Below are 24,711 nucleotides of genomic sequence, written 5' to 3'. Positions count from 1 at the left end.
CTTAAGAATTTTCTGCCTTTTGGGTGATACATGTGTGTGATTTTTCCCTCCTGCATTCGGATTAGGAATATAAAAACACAGTCTGTTCTATTTTGGGTATCCTCACAGTGATTCCATTCAAAAATGATTTTCTGAGCAATTTCCCTCTTTCCCGTGCCCTTCTCAAACCACGCTTATATGAAGTATGGAATGTGGTAGCTTTTAGAACTGTTCAGGATTTAACACCTCTAGCTTGTCACTGATAGAAAAATAATGGTAAATAGGATACATGCACAGAGCTGGGGAGGAAAAGTGGTTCAGCATTCAAAATGTTGGCAGCATTCTCAGAAGAACCACTGTCTCCTCTCCTCTCAGCTGCAGAGCAGTGGTCTCTAGATGATGGGGGGTGGATGCTGTCTCTGATGGCACACTGATGGCAAGAACTTGGGCAGGTGAAAATGCTCTGAAGAGATTTGTGACTGTTTAGAAGCTCTTGAAGCTCTTTTCATCACTCTGCAGATTATCACAAAGGACTTCATCCCTCCCTTTCACACCTTGCTTGTGACGACTTGTTTACTTAGGCTTTGTATGAAGGATATTGTTAGGACCCAATGTGTTTGTCCTCTTTAGTGCCCTCTGCAATAATCTCTCCGGGTTTGTTGTCTAGTCTCCTTGGCTTGTTCTAAAGTGTTTATTTTTTCATCTTTCTGGCTTATTCCCTAAGCTTTCATCATTGAAATAATGAAGAAAAGCAAATAAAAATCATAGAGTATTTGCTTTAAGATATGAAAATTGATCAACTTATATTCATTAACCTCTAGCAAAGACAGCATTCTCACTGGAGTATTTGTTATCACGCACTGTGTTCTTTTGGTCTGACTTGCTCAGTCTAAAGTGTCTTTCTTGGCAATCACAATGTTGACACACTCTTCAAACAAAGTTTTTAGGGATGCATGTGAGCCACAGCTCAGCCTTCTACTGCTGCATTTCACTTACTGATCTTGGTGGAACATGGTCCTAACTCAAACTGTTTCTTCATTAAGCAGGCTTTTGGTACAATTTCTTTTTACTGGAATAATGGAGATTCAGCCAGAGACAGTGTTTGTCTTCTGGAGTTTGATTACCAAACATTCAGAGAGATCGGTGATTGTTGCCTTCTAGAATCTGCAGAAGCTTCTGGATACAGCAAACATGTGTTATGACCTGCAAAGGAAATAAGCTGATAGGCAATGGGCAAAGCAAAAGGTGAAAAAACCCTGTTGCTCGTCTCCTCAGTGCTGACAGTGTGGAGCTGGTGCACAAGGGAGAGGCCCTGAGCTGGCAGGTTTGGGCTGAGTTCCCAGCTCTGTCACACACTCCTCTGTGGCCATGTGCAAGCTGCTCCTGGTTTCTGCTTTGCCTGTCTTGCCACTCTTAATTCTTCACATCTTACTAGTCCAGAATGGCTTTCACTGTGCTCTGTACGCACCACACCACTGTGTATCTATTGCCTCCCTCTGCAGTGCTACTGAAGTGTGTCTTTTAATCTTCGAGGGTATTAATATCAGTAAAGCCAAGCCTGTGCAGAAAACTGGACATTTGAACTCTCTCTGTACTTTTTTCATGAGTTCAGTCATCAGTTTCTCCTTTGTGTTCTGTGTTCCTAACCTCACCTGCATTCCTTTTCTGCTCTTCCACCCCATGCTTACATATTCCTTTCTTCCCCTCCTCTGATCTGTGAAGAGTCCCAATTCTCCTGACCATCTAATTTAACTTTGATTCCCTCCTAGTCATTAGGCTTCTCTATGGAGGCCAAGAAGGTCTGGCAGCCTCTTTGATGGGTTTGCTAAGCTGTTGATTTAAATTTTACAGGCTTTGTGATGCAGAGGGACTGTTAAATCACTGCTTCCATGTCAGGTTTCTGAACGGCTGGAGGAAGACAGGGTATTGAATAGAAAATTGGAAGAAGTGAGAGAAAACAGGAGGGGGTAGAACTTCTGGAAGGAAGCATAAAGAGTAATTATGGGCCAGGTAGATGACAAGAATCTGACAGGGAGAAATGGCTTTAAAGAAGAGTGTGTGTGCATGTGTCGATGGAGAAAGGCAGGATAGAAAGAAGACAGAGGGACATTTGGCAGAAGGAGCTGGAACCATGGTGACTACATTCTGAATGATCAGCATCAGGGCTGATATTTAAGGACAGCTTTAAGAGGTGCTGATCAAGAAAATCCAGCTGTGTGGTTGCAGGTGGAGTCTTTTATTAAAACACCAAAACAACAACAGAGTCAACCAAAAAACAACCAGAAAAACAATCAAACCAAACTCAACAAACAAAAAACAACCCCAACAAACAAAAACCCTAAAAAAATCCAAACCCTACCATCCAGGCTGTGTACCATTCAAAGCATGTCAAGAGAGCTTGACGGAAAAATATTTTAATAGCCTGCTGCTCTTCTGCTGATTGATTACAGCAACAGCTCAAAGATAAGCATTCTGTCAAGAATCATTAATATCTGTCAGCCAGTAGTAGCTATACAATATCAAAAATTCAAGCTGTTGAAAAGCATTCTATCCTTGCCTTGTGCTGAAGACCAGTAAATGAATATTCATGGCAGCACACACAGGTTACAAACAGTTCTTCACATAGCTTTCAAAAGATGAGCATGCAGGTTATTACCACAGTTTAGGTGCTAAAATAAGTTCCTGCATTTTTACTTCTTTATACTTTGACAACTTCAATGCCTGTAAATGACATGGAATATTGTTTGCCCAAATCTTACTATTCGTCTCCAATGAGCTGTAAGATTTCCTTGTTGCCTCCATCAGTGGGAAGGAAGAATTCAAGAAGATCTGGAAGATTTAAGGTGCTACTTAGGTGATCCTGTATGTGGCAGAGAATTACAGAAGGCAAGTTCTTCAGTGTTTAAACAAGGAAAAGACTTGGGACAACTGCTAAAACTCTTCTGGAAGTCCTCTGATGTTGTGAAACTTACACCTGATCTGTAAGAATTATCTGGGAATGTGACCTTAGTGACTGCCATGGGACTGCTGCAGGGTTAAGCTAGACCCAGTGTTGTGTCAGCACAGTGGACATCTGAGGGGACTTTCCTTTTGGAATCCAAAGATCAGAATTTAAATTCAGGAGGAGCCATTGTTCTTCTGTTGTGTACCCCATGTCACAGTGATGAAAAGTTTTCTCTGAGGTTTGACTCCTGATGATGCGCTAGAGTTTACTTATGCTGAGATTTTGGTTAATTTCACCAGTTGCTGCAACTGCCTTATTTCCCTGTGATTCCTAAGACTTTGTTCATGCACGTCTGTGAAATCACTTCAACAACTCTTAGAAATTACCTTTTTCCTAGGATCTTTTGGGAGTGCTAGGATAGTACTTGGCTGTGGCTGGCCAAGTAAAGCTTCTCTGAGCAAGCCTGCCAGAAAACACATTACTCTGTGGAGAGGTGAGAGCAGAGAAGTCTGTGTTTATGGCCAGAGATATCTGCCTCTTCCATTCTAATCCGTTATTTCATGGTTCAAAGGCTTCAAGGATGTGGAAATGTTGGGAACACACCCCTGCTATATTTATGGAGACTGGAACGGTTCTTAAATACAAAAAGTAAAAACTCTTTTCCTTTCTTTTCTCTTTGACTCAAAATAGCCAGCCACCTTTAGGTGGAGGAACTCTTCAGAAAAATAGAAGACCTGAGTTCAGGTCTCTGCTCCTGCACTGATATTTGAAACATATATCTGTTGTATCCTGGAGGTTTGCTGATTGCAGGAGAGCACAGTTGAAGTCTTCCCAATCATTCTTCCCTAAGCAAGGAAAAGCTTTGTGTGCCTAAATATTGGATGAGGTTTGTAGCTGCAAATTACTGACAGAGGTATTTCATTACCTTTGAGAGTCCCCTGTACTTTCTGTTGGCCAGCTTCAGCTTATTAGCATCTGCAAATGCCATTCCTGTGTGCCTCACTGGTGCAGGCACTGCACAAGCAGAATAGTTCTCTAAAAAGGTCCCAGTGGGATAGTAATACATCCTTACTTCTGACTATGTATGTTTGTTTATGTGCGAATATATTTGCATTTTGTGGTGACTTGCTAACAAAGCACAAAATGCAGCTACCTGACCTCTTTTAGAGAGGTCAGATGATTTCTATGTAATGTTTACTTTAGAAAGAATTTAGGCAGTATCTGTTACGCAATAACATCTACCCCTGAATATAATGATAAATATAATCCTTTTTAGAAGTAAGGTGTGGAACTCCCTGCTGTCTGCATGTTTACTGCTGCTTTTAGTCCTGCTGAGTTCTAATAAAACAGCAGACTCAGCCTGGAAGAGAAGTACTTTTAAGACTGGAGCTATAAGAACAGAAATGAATACCCATTTCAGAAAGATGGGCTGTAACCCTCTCCACCACTCCAGAGGCAAGTATTCCTCTCACAGTCATCAAGTAGTCCTCATCACAGTCGCAGTCATCCATTGTTTGTCATTAAAAACACAAACAGTTGTTCCAGTTATTTTTTGATAAGCCATATGTGTCTTCACTAGCCTGTCTTTTCACTTGTCAATAAAGCAGGGCTCCCTGGCGAAGCCACTGTCTACGAGCCATTCCCATGTCACATTCCTGTACATACTGTGTGCACCTATTGATTTTGGTCTACAAGCACACCTGTGATTAGTGTGTGGGAGGAGCAGGACTCAGACCTCGTCATTCCAGTGGCAATTATTCTTTTACCACCCCAAATTAGTCTTCATCTGTAAATGTCATCTCTGACCTCATTGGTTTAGTCAACATGATTCCAAAATTCATTATTCTTATTTGTGTTACGAACAGCATTAAATCTTTGTAACTGTTTAGTGATACCAGAAAAGGGGAGTTTTTGGACCACTTTGACTTTAGGTTTGTTTGGGAAGCGTTTGAAAATCCTGTATGGAACCTGTATAGTCACACAACTTATTTATACTTGTTGCACCCAGAAGTAAAAGTTGTGCATGTGCAAGAAGGGATTGGCGGGTCAGTGATGAGCACCTCACAGTCTGGCTGTGAGGTTATTGTGATTATTGAAGTAACAACACCCCAAGGTTTTGTTGCATCAAAGGCTTCAGACTGAGCTGCAGAGAGGCAAAGCAGGCAGGTGCAGCACAGTCCAGTTAAGTGCAATAGCTTTAGGGGCTTAATTTCACAGTAGAGGAGATCTGAAGTGACAATTAATTGTTGTCCTTATGTCCAGTATCCACTAATCCTGTCAGGTGCAGCCATGCCCTTAACTCTTGCTGGCTGATCTGTCACCTGAGCAGACCTGGAGGCTCCTGGGTGATTGGCACAACCTCTTTGGTGTGTGGCCAGTGCAGAGGTCACTGCTGGTTTCGCAGTGTGATGGCTCAGAGCAAAGTCAGCTTGAAGGGCCTGCTGAGTGTGAACCAGGTGAGCTACGAAAGACACAGGCTTCCAGTTACACACTTTGCTGTTGTTTTCATGGTTTTATTTAACTAGTTTTAGGTTTGGGGACAATACAGTTAATCCAAAGAAGTTTCTTCTCTCTGGAGTCTGTGAGACAAGGGATATGCAATTTTTCCATCAGCTGTCTGGTTGAGGCCAGCACTCTACCGCCCACTCTGGTTCACTTCACAATGAAACCATAGTACCTCCATCCCACTCTGCTTTTATATTGGGGTAATTTATAGGCATTAAAATTTTACCTTTTCTTATGTTCTCAGAGAAGACAAAACCTAAAAAAAGACTGTGCTGTACTTGCTACATAGACAGCTGAAGCTTTTGTAAGTCACTGGATGAAAGTTAGTGGTCGAAGAGAAAGCTTTGCCTTGGTATTTCTCCGAACTGTGTCCTTAACTTTCATCACAGGCAGATGTGCCCACACCTTGCAGCAGTGTTTAAAGCACAGCTGAGTAGAGGTTTTAAGCCTAATGAGAAGTGAGATCACTGCAGTCTCAGGGGAAGCCTTGGGTCCTTCCTCCTTGTGGTGTCACTGGTGGGTTCAGATCTGAACGTGCTCAGCAAGAAATGCAGCCAGCTACAAACTTCCCACATGGGTTCTCTGGTGGGAGTAGAGAGAAGCCACCTGAATCCAATTATCATTCAGAACAAAGAATTACTCTAAATACTGCACTCAAATGTAGATACCTTAATTAAATGAGGTTGGAGCAATGACCAAAAGGAATCAGGCTGGAGAATTTTGCTTGGACTTTGCAAGTGAGTTTAGCCATTAAACTCTTGTGTTACCTCACTGTTGGGGGGCAAATTTTGTCTAGAAATTATTATGTATAAATGCTGGATGGTGGTTTTGGTGTGCAAAATTCAGATCCAGTTCTGGATTGTCGAAGGCCATGGACAGGTTATTGCAAAAATGGGCCAAATAGTTGCCAACACGAACAGGCCTGAGCCAGCAGGGCAAAGTCCAGCAGTACGTGTGGCAGCATTGTAGGGAAAGGACCAGAAAGTTTGGATAACAGATGATCTCCTAGATTTCCCTCCTGCAAGGCCTCGTAGAAAGGATCATACAAGTCCCAGAGGAAATAGGGTGAACAGAGGAATACTAGCAACTACATAGGTGAGCAGTTTCACATGAAGAGAACTTTTTCTAACCGTGGCTTTTGATTTTTGTTTCTGTTCTTTTGTTTGCGTAGTTCTATTTCAGTAATAGATTTTAAAATGAGAGTTGGTGTTTAATTGGGGGAAACCACTTGAGCTAAGTTGAGGGTAGATAAAAACGAGCTTTGAAAGAAAAAGCCTTCATATTGGTGTAAATGAGTAAAAATCTAGAAGCAGTATCTGGAGATTTAATTTTAACCAAGTAATTGAAAATGGCCATGCATTACCCTGTATAAACTGTAGAAGAAAAATTATGCCCTTAAATGGCTCAGTCATCATTTAAATGGTGATCTGTTCATTAGTGCTGGGAAATGAAATGGAAATCCATTTCAATTTTCTAGACAATTTAAATTTTATTGTCCATAAAATTCCACAAAACAGTAAAATAGTGTCCTTTCTCACAAATTGCAAAGGATTTAATCAGATTTGGCATTTTATTAATTCTCATCGTGGTTAAACCTGCTAGTGAAAACATTGAGCTGAAGTTATCCTGTGTCGGTAAAAGTGTCCCACTGGTGAGTCTGCCCTGGTATGTTTGGAATAGAGATAGATTTTGCAGCTGTTATCTGTGTGTACACTTAGTTTCCTCTTGGTAATCAAACTGGCACATGCAGCAAGATCTTGATGATGCTCCATGTTTTTAGCATGTGTACTTCAGTGTTGCTCTAGACTAATCCCTTAGGACATTCCTGAAGATGTTGGGATACATATGCTGTTCTTTACAGGAACTGTAGTTGTTGTAACTAGTTGTGAAAATCGGTACATTTCCTTGCCATTCTGTTTTACCTTATCAGAGGTAAACCTATCTTGTGGGGAATAAAATTTGGAGAGGTAATTGGGAAATTCCACTTTCTGTAGAATCTTCCTTTTTCTCTAGTCTTACCTTTGATTTACCATGACGGCTTTTCCCATTTCAGATCTTGCTGTTCCATATTGTTATATGTTGACTGAAAAAAAATTTGATTCTGCAAGGAGCTTTCTGTGGACTCATTGATTAAACAGTTCCTGGAAAGTCTGTTTGCTATCAAGGGCTAAGGCCCTAATTTCAATAAATGAGTAGGTATTACTGTGTTTGGAGTTAGTCATAGCTTTCTGTCAGGTTTAAAAATTTACCTGTAAGTTGAGGCAGAACATACATCTTCCCGTCTGGTTTATGATGCACTTTTGGATGTAAAATGCTGCTACCCTCACTGGGACTCACCAGTCAGTGGAAGTGCTGGGCTTTTCAGAGAAATGGATGCCTTCAGGTAATTTAAGTAAGAAGAGTCAGGTGAACTCATTGGTTTGCAAGTGCTGTTTGTTTATAGAATAAGAGTGTGCAGCCCTGTTTTCCTGAGAGACACTCGTGGCTAGGGATTTCAAAGACTATCAGCTTAAGTCTCACTGTATCCAGGATGCTCTTCTCTTTAATTCCTTTCGGCATCATGCTTGTGTTGTCTTCTGTAGGTGCCCCTTTACAGCAGAACTGTAACGTATAACCAGATTCTTACTCCTTAGTTTTGCAACCAAAAACACATCTAAGTCCTCACAGGCTACTTTTGACTTGTGCATCTGATTACTTTAGTCATCTGCTTTTCTGCAAGCACATTGGCTGCAGTGGAGTCTATGGCTGCCATTAAATCCCCCCCAGTGACTGTTGGCACCTTTCAGGGTAAATATAATACTAAATTGTAGCTGTCAAAACAAATGAGTGATGAGCTTTGTGAATCAGGATTCCTGCCATTTTACTTGTTTGGACACTTCTCAGTTTGTCAAAGTCCAGATTTTACAGTGTTAATTAGTGGGACTGTATCGCAGGGGGTCTGATGCTGCTCAGTGCCAGTGTGCCACAACCTTCCTAGAGAGAGTGTCCTCCCAAGAACAATTAATTCTTCCAGGGGCAGTGGCAGCAGGCCTCCCTGGGCAGCAGGTGATCCCAGCAAGTGTAGCACCTTCTCAGCTACAAGCGATTCCAGCTCTTGTGATTCAGCTCCCCGTGATATCACCCAAGGCGAACCCGGGGACAGAGAGACAGGAGCCTCGTATGGCAATTCCACAGAGGTGGCTTTCATTGTCCAGCAGCCCCTGTGAAGGGGAGGCCAGGGACAAAGGCTCCCTCATCAGGGGCAGAAACAGGGGGCTTTTTATGGGAAAGGCAGGGGGTGGGGTAGAAACCAACTAGCCAACTGGGTACAGGCTATTGCCATATAGAAACAAGGCATGCTGGGGGTGGTTCACTTTCTCACCATGACCTTGAGGAAGGTTACTTATCTCTGGGAGAATCTTTTTGCTCTCAGGCCTCTGTCCTCCAAGGGAGTGCTCCACAGGACTGTGTTAATTAGTCAAGTGGTGCTGTGCAGAGATTGGAGCCTTGGCCAGGGAGGTAATAGCCACCACCCTTCCTTTGTATGGATTGGCAGGAGGCTTCATCTTCTCTTTTTGTAAGCAGGCTTTTTAATCCAAGATGCAGCCTTTCATAGAGAGCAGAGTGGTGTTGGCCCTTCACTGCCAGTTTGGAGAGAGCTGTTTATGTTGAAGAGCTTTCTTGTAGGGCTGATGCTGAAGTTTGTTCTATTGGCTTGTACTCACTCTGGCTCTGATTGCGCCTCTGATCAGTTTTGCTATGTATGTTCTTCTATGCTGTTTATCTTAGCCCAAACATGCTGAAGGCAACAGCAAAACCTGTTAGAGAGTTATACTGTGCGTGATGCTTGTGAGCCAAAACGCCTGTGACTGCTGCTACCAGCTGTGTGGGTCCTTCCAGATCAAAATAAAAAGCCCTTTGGTTTTGAAGCATCCCTAAGGCACGCTGGAGTTCAGCATCTTTGGAAGGTTTGGTAATTGCCAACACTTGCCTCTATTCTTCCATATTAAGTCTTAAGCTGGCAAAATGTAAGTCATTGCAAGTTGATGAGGTAACAGGAGTTCATATGTCTGTGCTGCTGGAGTAGCAGGCTCCTTTTATTTCGCAGAGTTAGGAAAGGGTGTGAGGAGAGAAGCAGTGGGAGCTGCTTGTGGTGTTTGTTCCTTAGCTGTTCTTAATTTTGCTTTCTGCCCTTACACTCTGCAGACAGCCTATTTTAAGGTGCACAGATGTTTCTACTACTCCAGTCCTTGGTAGTTGCTTAAGTGGCTTCTCAGAGCAGCTGTTCCCTTGTTTATGTCTCTGACATTCATTTCATTGCAGTTCTTGGTTTTTTGGTGATGGGAAGATGAAAAAACCCCATGTGCTGATGCTCTGTTGTTTAGCCTTTATCAACTGTATCCTCACTGGTGTCCTACCCTTCTGCAGGGGAGACATTTCTGTTGTAGCTGGAGCCCACTGTTGTCCTTCTCTGTCCCAGTTTTGCTGCCAGCAGGGTGATTTCATCAAATGTGATGATGAGAGTGAGAAGATTTGCAGTAGGATTCGACTAAGAGTTTAATAAAATTTGCCTGTGGTCTCTCATCTTTCATCTTAGAAGTGCTTGTGCCACGTGGATTGACGTGCATGTCCCTCATGGCCTGTTCCAGCTTTCTGCTTTGCTCTTTGCCGTTAAATTGATTTTCAGACTTGCTCAGTAGTGTGCCAGTTCTCTGATCTTTGCCATTGCTACTGCCTTGCTTCGGAGGTGCAAATTGCAAGCTGGTGGCATGAAAGAGGGAGGTGAAGCAGTGTATTGTTTCAGTCCAGGAGAATAGAGAGCCGTGGGAAGAGCAGGATTTAACAGTTACTGTGACAGCGTGGGGGAGAGCTCCTCTGGGAATTTACTTTCACTTAAAAAAAAGTCTTTTTCCCAGGTTGTGAAATTCAGGAAGTGATGTACATATTAAGACTAGCAATTGTAATTTGTTTTATAGCAGGTGAAAATGTTCTGGATATATATTGTGAAAAGTTATGAAGTGCAGAAAATTAATTGACCTATTAGATTTTGGCTAAGTTGTTTACTTTTATTCTTTACTACCTAAATTGAATTATATCTTTATATATTGTGTTAGTAAAAAAACAAAAGGTAGGTAAAAGATTACAAATAGGAAACTTTATAATACACAAAGCTTCTTAAGAAGTAGCAAATTAAGCAGCTTTGGGTCTGTCTGTACTGTTCTAGAAGGTTGTGTAGATACTTGATAAGTACATCTTGTTTTTGAAGCTTTGATATCAGATGACAAGACTACAAATAACAATTCTATCAAAACTAGTTTGGTAAACAATTCTTTAAGATACCTGTTCAGTTTGGTATTTTCTTGTATATTGTATTTAACAGTTCAGTGTTTTCCTTTTAACTGCATGCTCTCTACGCATAAGTAGGCATAATTACCACTAATCAAGACCCCTAATCTCAAGCAATTATAAACTCTTATATTGTTCTAATTGCACATTTGAAAATAATGTCATTTTCTCATATAATTATGAGATGATCCATACAATTATTAATTTCTGCTTTTCTTTTTATCTGATCAGTGTTAATTTTGTGTGACCTCACAATGTGTTATCTGAAAAATGCCCTTGAGACACGCAGTTTTTGTGGTTAATTTACGATTGTGTTTCGTATTCAGTAAGAAGTCATACACTGCAACAGATTTTCAAGGCTGTGCTTTCTCTCAGCCTTCTATGAACTGAATAATTTGTTGTAAACTAGGAACTTGTTGGTGAAGCAAAAGTGCAATTATACATTTAGATCATCTACTATTTGCAAATGGAGGTGCTTGCTCTTTGAACAGTACTTAGGTTAGTGCAGTATGTAAAAAGGGTTTATTTCGGTTTTTTAATTGTTAAGTGGAATTTACATGCAGACAGACAGACTTTCTGGATCAGCTTTCCAGACAGCAAAAATGAAGGCAGTTTGTTTTCAGAAAGCACTTCAAGTCTTGGGGGAAAGATATAAGAGATTGTTCACTAGTTGGTCTCACTTGTTGCTGTGTAGTTCTTCTGCGCACATTTTGTGTGCGAGGCCACTGGATGAGTGCATTTTGAACAAATCATCATCAATCTGATGATTCATCTCAGGAACCGAATGCAGCACTTACATCTGTAATTGGGGTAATTGTAAACCTCTCATTCTTACAGATAGAAGTTCTTCCTCTTATAATGCTAAAATCAGACCCCAGATCTTTTACTGTGGTAGCTGAGGCCTACACTGGCTTGTATTTATTTCTCTATTCTCACTTGTTACATCATTTAAAGTAGCAGATGATTTGGTGACCTTTCCAACCTGTGTCTGACCTTCATGATTCACTTGTGGGTAATTTGCTACTGCAATTACTGTGGTCCTATCTGTGACGCTTAAATGGGGTATCACAGACTGCAGTGTAAAGGAGCAGCCACACTGTTGGGGACAACATGTTTTCCTTTATTGTCAGAAAAGAATATCAATGTCAGGGGGTGAGGGCTATATAATTTCTGAGGGATCTTGACATTCCTGGAGAGGAGATGCTGAAGATTTTGCTCTGACATAAACAGCCCAACTTTCTTCCTTTAGTAGAGTGTTTCTGAAATCATTCTGGGGCTGCAGTCTACTGCAGTGGGTTCATTTCATTATTCCTTTGAACGGAAGGAAAGGCACACAGCCAGCTATTTCTGTGCAGAGGAGTTCAAGGTTTAATATGCTAATGTATCTACTCAATATAAGGCTGCAAAAATCCTTGGCTTTAATGTGTCTTTAATAGTAATAAAATGGTTAGCTAATGATAAATTAAGGATTGTGAGTTTGGGAATAAAAAAAAATCTAGGCATGAATAATTTTTCTTGCCAAGATAATTGTCATACTGGAGCTTCAATTTGCAGTGGAAATTGCTTGCTTCATAATAATCAAAATATAGGACCAAATTTCTGGTTTTTCTTTAGGCTTCGTGTAGCTGGACATTAATGGGACAGAGTGGGGACTCCGTTTTACCTGTGCTGGCATGGAGCTATATGTGCCAAGGTACTGAACTCCCAGGTTCCACTGTTTGCCAGAGAGCAAAGAGAGAGTTGTATGGACACAAATGTGGTTGTCCAGAAATCTACAGATAAGAATCTGCTTGCCACCCTCTCCCTAATTTGTCACCTATTCCAGTGCTGTGCTGGCTGCCTTGTGCTGCTGCAGTCTCCTGTAGGGTTGTGTTTGCACCTGCCTAACAGAGAGCAAACCAGGACTTAGAGAGAGGTAATGCTGTTCTAATACAAAATACTCATGGATTAAGGAGCTCTTATGGTAAAACTGTTTTTTAAAGCCTTTTATCATTCTTTGCTACTCATTGCATTGGACTTCCTGGTATGATTTGCTCAGGCACAAGTTAAGGTTAAAGAGAGAAAATATATGTTTCTGGTCATTGTATCCCTATTCATGACATGCTCTCCACTTTTCTTTAAACTGAGTGTGCACCTTTTTCTGCATATTTTTATACCTGTTTGTACAGAGGAGTAGATGGAAAAAGGGAGAGCTGTTCTCTACAGAAATTCATGAAAAGAAAAGAAGTCATGCAGCATCAAGAAGGAATTCTGCAGAAAATCAGCAGTGTAAAGGCCTTGAGCAAGCCTAAATTTAAATTACATCTCTTAATGATCAGGGCAAAGACAGTCCTGTAAGTTTATTTTGCACAATATCAAAGGTTTTTGTTGGTCATAGAATCCTGGAGCATCTTAGTTGGCTTAAGGATATCTGCCTGTAACGCTGACCTGAATAAATACCTGCATTCTCAAGGGAAGGAGTGGGATGAAGATTTTTTTAATAGCTGGTGAGGGAGTAAATAAACAGCAAAAAGGGGTATTTCAGTAAGGCAGAATCTGTTTTTTATAAATATGGCTTCTCATTTATTTGTCTTGAATGGAAAAGATATGATACAGTTTGGTGCTTGTTTTGGGGGACAGGAAATGATTAAGAGGAAGAACTGACTCAGCAAGCCAGAGCACTTACAGGTGGTTATCATTGCATCTGCAGTCTGACTGTTCCTGTCCCTCTACAGCCAACCTGTCACATATCACTGACCTGATTCACAACAAAGGAAAGCTCCCCTTGAGGCTTCCTGTCTTTCCATTTCATTCAGGGCTGGATTGGCTGGAAGAGCCTCAGCCCCGGCCTCTGCAAGCTATCAAACCTGGCCGCTGAGGCTGCCACCAGCCTGCTGCTGTGTCTTGGGCTTCAGCAGATGGATCTTCTCAAGTCCTGTGTGTTTTCATCTGCTTCTCTCCACGCCTGAAACATTGCCTTTTTTTCTTCCTCATGTTTATTCTTAAACCCATCTTGAGGAACCAGCTGGCTTCATAACTGTGTTGCATGAAGTCAGGAGGGCTGTTCAGAGGTCTGCCTCTGAGGGCTCTAGCTCTTGCCTCAGACCTCGCTGTGCTTTTGCCTGAAGAATATAAAACGTAATGCGAGTTTTTATGTATTATTAAACTTATGTCTATGAATTACTGACCCATGGTAGCTGTTTATTACATATTCCATCTTCTGCTTTGATGCATTGTTGTTGTCACACCGAGGTGGGTAACGATGACTCAGCTTACTACTGTGATAATGCACTTAAAGCCTGCAAATCTGTCACTGGCGGTATTTCAACACAGGCACTATAAACCTGAGACAAAAAATTAAAGTATTTGCTGTCAAGCTATTTCTCTTAAAATTCTTCTGTCTTCTGTTGTGGTTTCATAAGGTTTTTGGGTACTACTGAATTGTTTGACAAAGACAAACAGTTGTGTTTCAGGAATTCTGATGCAGGACTTGTTCTTACAAAAATAGGCGGTGGTCCTCAATTTGTAGTGCTGAAGGTGACCTATAAAACACTTGCACTCATCATGCCTTGCTAATAAAGCACCTGTATTTGCATGCATTTTTATGAGCCTGGCATTTCCAGTCTTAAAGCCCAGTGGAACACAGACTGATCATCACAACTTACCGTGTATTATCTCTGTGGTTTTTCTTCTTTTTCACAGCCCTTCTGTATGCCACCATTTTTGGTAATGTGACAACCATATTTCAGCAAATGTATGCTAACACAAACAGATACCATGAAATGCTGAACAGTGTCCGGGACTTTTTAAAGCTCTACCAGGTCCCTAAAGGACTGAGTGAACGTGTGATGGATTACATCGTTTCCACCTGGTCAATGTCCAGAGGAATAGATACTGAAAAGGTAAGTAAATTAAACTGCAAGGAAAGAAGTCACATCCTGAAAGTAGTCCATTAAAATAAACAGGAGGTACTGTCTTAGTAAAGGAGACAAATATTCTTTAAATAGTTCTAAGGAGTAGCTTCCCGTAATTTTAAACTTTCAAATACAGTGTTTCAGCTATTCCATCATACAAACATATGCTAGTGGTAAAAGTATGTATGTTTTGCTAGTGAAATGGCATAAAATAGTATAAAAATTATAAAGGAAAAAGCTTGGTTTACAATAAATAAAGGTGATAAGTAAATAACAAGTTCCATATTGTAACACAACCTCACAATTTTTCCAAATGAGATTTTTTTGCAGTGTTTCTTGTGAGGTTGTTTGCAGCTCTGTGGGCCTGAAAACAAAGTAATTCTTTTTTGTCATTGGAGAATTTGAATGTAATATTCTGTGTGCAGGCTAAAGATATTAATGAAAACTGGAAGTATTTAATAATGTATTGCTTGAAATCTATCTTATGTAAGGCAAATGTTATCATTCTGATTCATTGAATTTACAAGTAAATTCCCATTGTGTCTTTTAAGATAACAGACGGCCTTTCACCATGGCAAATGTACAAAAGTAATTCCTTGTCGCTTTCATATTAGTTGCCAGCTTTTGTGGAGATACAGTTTTTCTTCTGCTTGTAAAGAGACATGATTTTTGGGGTGGATCATTCAGGAAATCATACCAATGCTCTGGTCACCAGTCTCCTGGTTGGCAGCTTAGCTTAGTATTCTGAACTGTGAGTGATGCAGTTAAAGAGCAAACAGTGTCATTTCTGTACAGCTGTTAAAGCATCGTTATGAAGGAGTAGAACAGATGTGGCCTTGCACTGAACTGTCTGGAGACTGAGGGGCACACAGGGCACTGTTTGCTTTCCTAAAAGGTCTTCAGCATATCTGCCATTTTTAAATCCCAGACACAATTCCGTAAGCACTGTCTGTCACACTGGCTTTCAGAAAGAAATGGTATTTTAGTGCTGGGTAGTGCTGATTAGAAGCTGTTCTGCATGTTTTCTCACAATCTGTCTTTGTGTGGGGTTGTGATTTGAAGTAGGTGCACTTGGGGAAGGTGGAGAGACATCTGAGGATACATAGTGTAATGAGTGCTGGTGCTTTCATTCAGCCCCCAGTACAAACTCCTGTCATCATTTTTACAAAACAACAAGAAAAAATTGCTATGTAAAACATGGGGGGGGGGGGGGGGTTGGGGGGCGGTTTAGCTTATCTTCAAAGTTCATTCTTGGCTTCCTTTGATAAAGAGAGAAATGCTTTAAGGATGCAGTTGGAGACAGCAGAATAATCAAACTGGGCACAACAATTCCCAGTGTAGTCTTTGAGAATTATCTTAATAAACAGGAGAAAAGTCTCTAATTCTCAGGAGGTCTCAAAGAGGTTAATATGGTGCTGTTTTCAATAACTGGTTCGTTCATAGCTGAGCTGCCACTGGCCATGACTGCTTAACCAAGAGCTCAGCTTTCATCTGCACAGCAAAAGCTATGGTTGGCTGTGCCATAAACTCCCAGGTCTGAGCTCTGTTGGTTTGATGCCTGTGTATAACTTCTGGGATGTCTTGCCATGAATAAAACATGTATTGCTTGTGAGACAGAGCAGTGGTAGTTGTGCTCCTCTGAAACACAGCGCAGCTTCCTACAGATGAGGCAAAGATTTAAATAGGAACTGAGCACTGAACTGATCTTACCACTCTTTTGTAGGCCACGAATTTGTCAATTCAGTGTTAACGGCACACATGCTAAGTTACAAGTCTAGAAAACACCCGTACAACAAAATTTAACCAAGAGCTACTGAAAGATTCTAAAGTTGGTCCATGAAGATACCTCCCATACAAATGGAAGTCTTCTTCCATTTGTCTGTAACTCCCAAATGCCTTAAACCCCTTTCATTTTTTTAAGTCTGGAGACATCTTTAAATGGAGAATGGAAAATTAGTTAACTTCCTCTAAGACTGCTGTCCAAAAAAGGTTTTGGATAACAGCATAATTTTAAATATTCTCTTGTATATTCATGGCTTTTTGCTACTATTTCTGTTACAACAACCCTTTTTGTGTGTGATACTCAGGTAGCTGCAAAGTGTGTGTGTAATTCCAGAAGCAAAATTTGGCAAAAATATGCCACTAGAGAATATTTTTGTCACCAGAGTAAATGAGATAATGGAAAAGACAGATATGTCTCCTGCCTGCGATCCATGTTAAATGCTGGTCTTTCTGCCCCAGCCCATTTCTGTGAGCCTGGAAAACTGAGAACTGGCAGGTTTTGCAGCTCTTCTGTACAGGGCAGCCAAGAAAAATCATCCATGGGTGCCCTACACCTAAGCACTATAGAAATATATGTCTTTTCAAAAGTAGTATCGGCAATAAAAGGTCTGTTTGGAGGTGGGCCAAAGATGATGATATTGGTGGTAGAGTTATTTGTCTTTGGAGTACCAAGCATGATAACTGGAACCAGTGCCATGCACAGAATTACCAGCTTGGTTCTCTGCTCAGATCTTGCACAGAACCCCATTTCAAAGTGTAGGCATAGCCATAGTACTTCCTGTGTCATGTGCCTTTATGTTTTCTAGGAGTATTTGCAGTGAGACAGTCTTCTCTTTCCATCTAGGAAAATAAGTGGGAGTAACTCTGAAGCTCAACCAGAATGTCCCTTAATTGGATGGAATAGTTACTACTAAGAAAATTTAAAAAAAAAAAGAGGCCGACTTAGACTACTCAATGTTTTTCTCAAATAATATGTCCTGGATGTGCTTCATCGTAGGCTATCCCCCAAGGAGATTTTGTTATCCCCAAACCCTGTTCATGTTGCTTCTTTCCACTTTTAGTCTGTACGTGCAGCAGTGATTTTGTATTCTTTCCACTCAGCTGTCCGTGTTACATTAAAACCCTTCAGAAATGGCCCTGGCTGGTACCCGCTGTGCTGAGCATCAGCTTGTGTTCTCTTATGAGAACCATGAATTGCCGTGAGGAACATTGCATTTGGAAGATCAAAAGCTGCCCAAAACAGCATCATACCTTTAAGTCCCTTCCCTGTGTAAACAAAAAACTTGTTAGTGCCACTGAGGGGTAAATTTGAATACCTGCAGTTCTTAATATCATAAGTTAATTAAACTTTAAATAATCGGTTGTAGTTGTTAAAGCATATAACTTGTGCAGGCTTTTCGTGGAATCTGCCTATCAAAAAAGTGACCTGCCCTCTAGAAACAATTCTTCAGGAAGCTTTTCTTCAACACTTTCTGTACTGCTGTGCTCTAAGTTTTATTGTCTTAAAAACTGGAGGACTTCTGGTAATTCAATATCCAGCAGAGCATGTTGCTGAGATGAAAACAGCATTTTCCTTCAGATGTTATAAAGTAGACTAAGTTAGTATTGTGGCTTATGTGGATAAATAATATAAAAATAAACTTACAGACTGACACTAGAAATTTTACAAGAAGGAGGAAAGCAGTTCTTAAACCTTGTGTGGTAAACGAGCCATGGCAGGCACATAGAAGCCATGCACAGGAACTGATTGCCTGATTTCCTTCTCAGGTTTTGCAGATCTGCCCTAAGGACATGAGAGCGGACATCTGCGTGCATCTGAACCGAAAGGTTTTCAAGGAGCACCCTGCCTTCAGGCTGGCGAGCGATGGGTGCCTTCGAGCCCTCGCCATGGAATTTCAGACGGTGCACTGTGCTCCAGGAGACCTGATCTACCACGCTGGGGAGAGCGTCGACAGCCTTTGCTTTGTGGTCTCGGGCTCTTTGGAAGTAATCCAGGATGATGAAGTCGTTGCTATATTAGGTGAGTTTCAGAGCTGGTAATAGGCATTGTGCACAAATACAGATATGTACAGCATTTTTATAGCCTCTTCTACTCATTCTTTAAGAAGCTTCAGTTAAGTTTGTTTTACCACATCCTAGAGAGGTTTAAAGGGCAACTGTCTCATTTCCTGGTTGCTTCAACCCTGTTTTGTCTGGTCAGTGGAAACTACCTTAGCATGGGGTCCTGGTCATTCTTGGGGTTCTCCCTCTCTTGAGACATCTCCTTTAATTAGAAATTCCATTTAGGACTTGAGAAAACTTGTTTTTGAAGTGCCTGGCTTCCCTGCCTCACTGTCCCCGCCCCCACCCCCAGTAATAATCCACCTTTGCTGGAATTTTTCCAGTTATATTTATTTAAAATCTCATGTTGAAACAATATTTATCTATTTTAAAGTCAAAGTAAAACATCTAGAGCCTTAACTTGGAAGGGCAGCTTTGGGTTGGAGGCATGGAAAAGAAACTGATGGGGTGTGAACAGCATTCTGAGGCAAAGCTAACAGAAAAGAGTGGGATAATCCAATAGATGTAGATGAATCATGGGGTGGCTGGAGCACTGAGGAGGTGATACTTACAATTTGATTCTGTCAAGCCCTTTTGTGATAAGGTAGATTCTCATGGTGGCTTAATCCAGTACCTGTCACTCATAGCACCCTGGAAAAAGAATAAAACACCTTGATAATCTTACTTTTTTCTGAACACATACACTCAGCTCTCCTAAGATGAATGTCTACCGAAAAAAGAGGAGGCTAATAAATATGCCGAGTTCCATTTTTCTCTACTTCTGAACAGGATTGCATGTATAGCATAGGGTAAAATTAGAGTCCTGGGGAATCAAGTTGATGATACTTTGTCCCACACAAGAAGCTAAAAAGGTGAGAAGCTGGAGGATAATGGATTCTCTTTTGTTCTAGAATCACCTATGCTGTTCAGTGCTATGTATTTGTAACTTCTGCTTGTCTATGCTGCACATCAAGAACTTGCTATCTTTTGCCATGTTGAACTCTCATGAATTAACATGACAAATGTAGAACACAAACTAAGATGTCTCAGTTTGTGTGCCTTCATGCCACCACCTGGGTTCAGCATGAGCAGAAAACCTCAAAACATCTTGCTGCTCTGTTTGACTATAGGTAAAAAGCACTGAGATCGAATTTTTTTAAAATGTTCTTAAAGATACCAATTTTCTCCTCACCTTTACTGGTAACTCCTGCCTTTTATCATGACACTCACTTTAGAAAACACTCAGCTGAGATTGCTCGAGGAATCAGTGTTAAGGAAACCTAACTCCTAATCTCTGTTGCTGCAGAGTGATAGCTGGGGATAAATGAGGCTGTTCCCTGGGTATCTGGATGAATAGACACATTTTATTGTTGCTCTTCTCCGGGGATGTGACTATTGATCCTCTTCCCTCCACAACTTTTTATTTTCTTCTTCTTCTTTTTCTTTTTAAATTTGGAGTCAGTTCCCTGGCTCTCACTGAAGTTGGTGAGTTCTGTCATTTTCTTTGTGAATATTGTAAATGGAGAGGAAATTAACATGAAGTGGGATCTATTTGTGATTCTGTGAGATTTCATTTCGCATGTGTGTAGATTTTTGTGTTTCAGTTTCTGGACTAAGGAATCCCTTTCCTTCCACACGTGTGTACCTTCCTCCCCCAGGCTGTGAAGACTTCTGCTGAGGGTTTCTCTATCCTGAGAAGAGATTATGTATTTAACTAAGTTTTTCACTATTCTAAATCAGTTAAACTTCTTTTTCCTTCAGCATTATGTAATTTAACCACCACTCTTACTGAAGGATGCTTCAGGAGATGGGTCAGGGTTTCCTCCCTAACTTCTTTGTACTCTCAGTTTGAAAACAATGTTTCGGGGGATGGGGTTTTTTGGTTGTTTCTGATTTTGTTTTTTAATTTCATATTTAGCTAAACTTGCCAAGTTCTTGATGAATGTATACCAGATAAAGCAAGGTATTGCAAGGGGGAAAAAAAGTGTATTATACAAGAAACGTGATTGTTGCTGATCACTCAGCCTGAACAACCTATGCCATAAGTTTTATGTACTAGTTGCAACTAAGCATAGCTGTGAAGACCAGGGATGTAACAGCAGACCATGTGAGAAATTCCTTAGGGTAATTTTAGTTAACAGGTATGTTGCAGAAACTGTAATCTTTTTTCTGGAATTCTGGAAATGAAAATGAAAAAAATAAGTGCACAAATTATTCAAGGTGAATTATTTACTCAGCTCTGGCTGTCATGTAATAAAGCATCCTTTGCAGCTTGCAATGGAGCCTGTATCTTCCTTGCAATGCAGAAATGAATTGCAACTCTGAATCAGTCTGTGTGACTGCTGTACAGCATTACATAAACCAAAGGTAAACTGCGCTTAATCCTTAAAGAATCCAGTTCATAGGAAACATTTTCAAGTTCTGAAATCATTTAAATTGCAGACTGGCATGTAAGAGTGTATTGTGTAGCCCTGGAGTGTATTGTGTACACTTGCATAATATCCTTCCAAATCAGTTCTGTGTAATACCCAGAGACAGGTACATTCTCAGTTCAGGCTTATGTTCTTAGAACAAAGCACTGACTTTGATTGACTTGGATTAATACAAGTACTGAGTTGGAAGAAATTGCACATAGGCCAGCAGTGAAAAAATGTACTTTTTTTGTGTGTCCCCTAAGATTGCCTTTCCCATTAATTTAAATTAAGACAAAACCACAAAAATAAGCAAATTAAAAAAAACCAAAACCCAAACGTTTGCACGTTTGCAGTAAAAATTTAAATAAATCAATGTATTTTGTATGAAGTTTGATTTGTTGGGATTAAAGATATATCTTTTGAATTCTATGCAAAATTTCTGCTAACATACAGGAATTACTCATGTTCATGCAACAGAGTCTTTGGATTTGGTGAGTCAAAGAAACAGAAGCAAAAAATGTAGAAAATGACCTCTCATCCAGGTGATGGATTAATTTGTGATTCATTCCAACACAAACGAGTCAGAAAAATAAGACTTAGCAAGAAAAGCCGCTCTGTGCTATGTTTTCTGTGTTAATGTGTAAGTATGAGAGTGGGATTATGTAGAAGGGAAGTTTAGCTGGTGGGAAGCTGCCTGGATGAGACACAATTCTGTTTTCAGTACTTTGCTGTTCCTCCCCTGACACCGCTGTTACTGTGTGGGATGAAGTGCTGACGTACACTCAGCACTTTGTGGAAGACTGAGACAAATCACACAGTCCCTGCCCTGAAGAGAACTGAACGAAGCACAGGTCATGCAGGACTTCCATTAAGAGAATGTTTTCAACTTAGCTTTGCTTTTAACTTCTCTAAGCCCTCCCACTTGGCCTGATGCTGCTTTATCCACCTGAGACTGACAGTATCTCTTTGAACTACTCTTACTTAAAGACTGAGCCATTTATCCTGATGTGGTTAGAGAAATTGTGAGGGTTTGTCTCCCCTGTTAAAAACAATCAAGTGTTTATGTGTGCTTCATTTGGCAGCTCTAGTTTCTCTGCTTTGGAGCAGATCTTTCAGGCTGAGACACTGAACATCTGAAAATATGACTTTACTGCAGGTCTTTGAAAAGTTAAAACCTACTCGTGATCAGGAGATTGGCTACGTTTTAAATTATCAAATAACTTCTTAAAAATATTCCTCCTGAATTAACTGTGTTCCAGGCACAGACCATAAGGTCTGCCTGCAGCTTTGTTTGGAATGTGCAGGGGAAAAGGCACTTTACTGCCCCCCAGCCATTTATTCTGAACCTTTTAAATCTCTCCTCACCATTGCTCTATAGAAGAAGTGCTGGTTCCTGTGCTATGTCTCCAATTGCATGTGTGCTTAGATAATGTAATGGGAATTACAGAAAAGAATGTCATAGCAGCAAAAAGAACTTTTTGTACATATTTTCTGGAAATACATGGAAGGACTGGATAGGAGGCCTAATTACAAAAGGATTTATATTGTGCTAATGTGCAAATATCTGAATGACTTAGAAAACCATTCTTGGTCTTTATAGGGAAAAACCAATTCTAAGTTAGAAATGACTGACATAATTGTACTCCAAGACTGAACAAAAAAATCCCTCTTCTCTAGGAAGTCTGAAGGAAGGCAGTGATTCTGCGACCCAAGTTAGTTCAAACTTTTTCTGCCTGAAATTGGGGGAATTTTTGACCTTTAGGGAAACATACCAGTAAAAAGCTAGAGAGAGGAAGGAGAAGACCCTTGAAAATTAGGGTGACAAACTTTTTTTTGTAGATAGCGGTGGGGAAAGCAGTGTCTTGTACTTAAATTTTCAGACTGCTGCAAAATTTGTCAATTAATGACTCTTAGAGGGCCTGACTCAGCAGCGAATCTTTACTTATATGAAATATTCAAAGCTACTGAAGTGGTCTTGATACTTCCTGCAAGGGGGCCATGTGTGTATGGAAGGTAAGACTGGAGGTTAGTTTTGTGGACTTGATTAAAGATAGGGAGCTTTAAGCTTTTGTTTAACAATTGAAAACCAAAGCCCTGGAAACTACTGTTGTCTTCAGAGCTGAGCACTAGATGAGAAAAGTAGCATTTACTAGAAGATTTAGTTAGAAAGGAAAAACAACACCCTCCCACTAAACAGTTTGTCCCAAGTGTTACATTCCAGCTGTTCTGCATTTATGTTCTTGCTATCTTTATTTGAGCAAAAAAACTTTCAAGAGAATAAACTTTTTCCTTGACTGTTGGTTTAGCATCATAGAATATCCTGAGTTGGAAGGAACCTGTGAGAATTGTTGAGTCCAACTCCTGAGTCCACAAAGGGCACGTAAAGTGAACGGGACACGAAGGGAAGTCAAGGCAGGAATTTATTGGGAGCAAGGAATATAATTGCTCTCCAAAAGGTCAGTTTGCTGTTGCTATTCCTTTTGCTGCTATCAAAGCTGAAAGGCAATAATAGAATGTAGGTATTATGTAAGTATCAAAGTATGCAGTAACACAAGAATGGGAATTTTTTTGGTGGGGGTGGGTTGTGTGGCAGGGAGTGTGCAAAGGTTGCACATAGATTTACATTAAAGATCACACAGGAGTTGAGGAAGTGAAATTTGCATGACCCTGGCTTACAGATCTTTTATTGTTATTTACAAAGCTACAAAGTTGACAAGATTGGAGACTGTGGTTTTTACATGATGTTGTAGGGGACCTTGATGTGCCATGTTCTGTTTCAGCAGGATATTAAATGCTCCATTTGCTTTGTGTGGAGAAATTCCTGCTGATTTAATTTGATCTAATTGCAGTCTTAAAGAAACGTTATAAGAATAATTGTTTGTTTTCTTTACAATTGCTTTAGCTTACTCATTTAGCCGTAAGCATTTCGTTCGGATGTAGACACCAGAGGATTGATTCAGATTTTGGTGGGACAGATTTGCATCCAGATAGGACAGTGCCAACTGCAAGGGCAACTGTGCCGCAGGGAAGGTCTGTTTTAGAGGAGGGACAATAGCAGTGCAGGAGTGTTGTCTGGATTGGACCTTCTCCGTGGAAGATGTTGCAACTTTCAGCGAGTGATGTGAAAACTGCTTCTCAGCAGATGTGAGGGGGGCAGACAAATTAACTGAGCTGAGGCTGCTATCTTTAGATTGTCCCTGGTACCTGAGCTAACTCAGGTTTCCCTAAACTAAACTGCTCTGTGTACTACCCCATTTTCAAAAATCAGTTGTGTTATTTTACAGCCTGTTATTTAATTCCAAGTCTTTGAAGAAGTCCCTTACTTCACTGCTTCATTTTTCACCTGAATTTTAAATTTAGGTACACCTCTCTGTGTTAAAAATGCCAAGCTGCCATGCTCTCAGGCTTAACAAATGGTTGCAGGATTATGGATGGCATTATGTGTTTTCTGACAGTATCTAACCTCACAGCATTGTTTGTGCTATTGAATAAGACTGAAACATGACCAGTGGTGCTTTGACAAAGGAATGATTAAAATTAAAATCATCTTTATCCTCAGTAGTTCTATTGTGCTTTTTCTATTTATAGCTGAAGGGTGGGGTTTTTTTAGATTGATTTATATAGGCAGGTTGGGCAAGTTACATGTTTCTATGAAGTAATTCAATAAACAGCAACTGAAGGAATGATTTTCAGAGTCCGATTTGCTCAATGAGTGTCTGGGCACATTGAGCAAAAGCTTTACAGATGGAGATCCAGCTAAACTTTTTAAAAGGCTGTGGCATAAAGAGGTCTACATTAATATAAAATTTTAATTTCATGGTGGATGTAG

At 40.5% G+C, this 24,711-nt stretch overlaps 1 protein-coding gene across 1 annotated transcript in view; it reads left to right on the top strand.

The window, feature by feature from the left end:
* The window catches only part of KCNH1 (potassium voltage-gated channel subfamily H member 1), a 177,588-nt gene that overhangs the window by 69,265 nt on the left and 83,612 nt on the right, over nt 1-24,711 (top strand). Inside the window, exons 8-9 of the mRNA XM_048296236.1 lie at nt 14,435-14,634; nt 18,196-18,448. Coding sequence (XP_048152193.1) covers nt 14,435-14,634; nt 18,196-18,448 — 453 coding nt within the window. The remainder of the gene's footprint in view (nt 1-14,434; nt 14,635-18,195; nt 18,449-24,711) is intronic.

Source organism: Corvus hawaiiensis, chromosome 3 (assembly GCF_020740725.1).
Source record: "Corvus hawaiiensis isolate bCorHaw1 chromosome 3, bCorHaw1.pri.cur, whole genome shotgun sequence".
NCBI lineage: Eukaryota > Metazoa > Chordata > Aves > Passeriformes > Corvidae > Corvus > Corvus hawaiiensis.
This window is presented reverse-complemented; position numbering and strand designations above follow the sequence as displayed.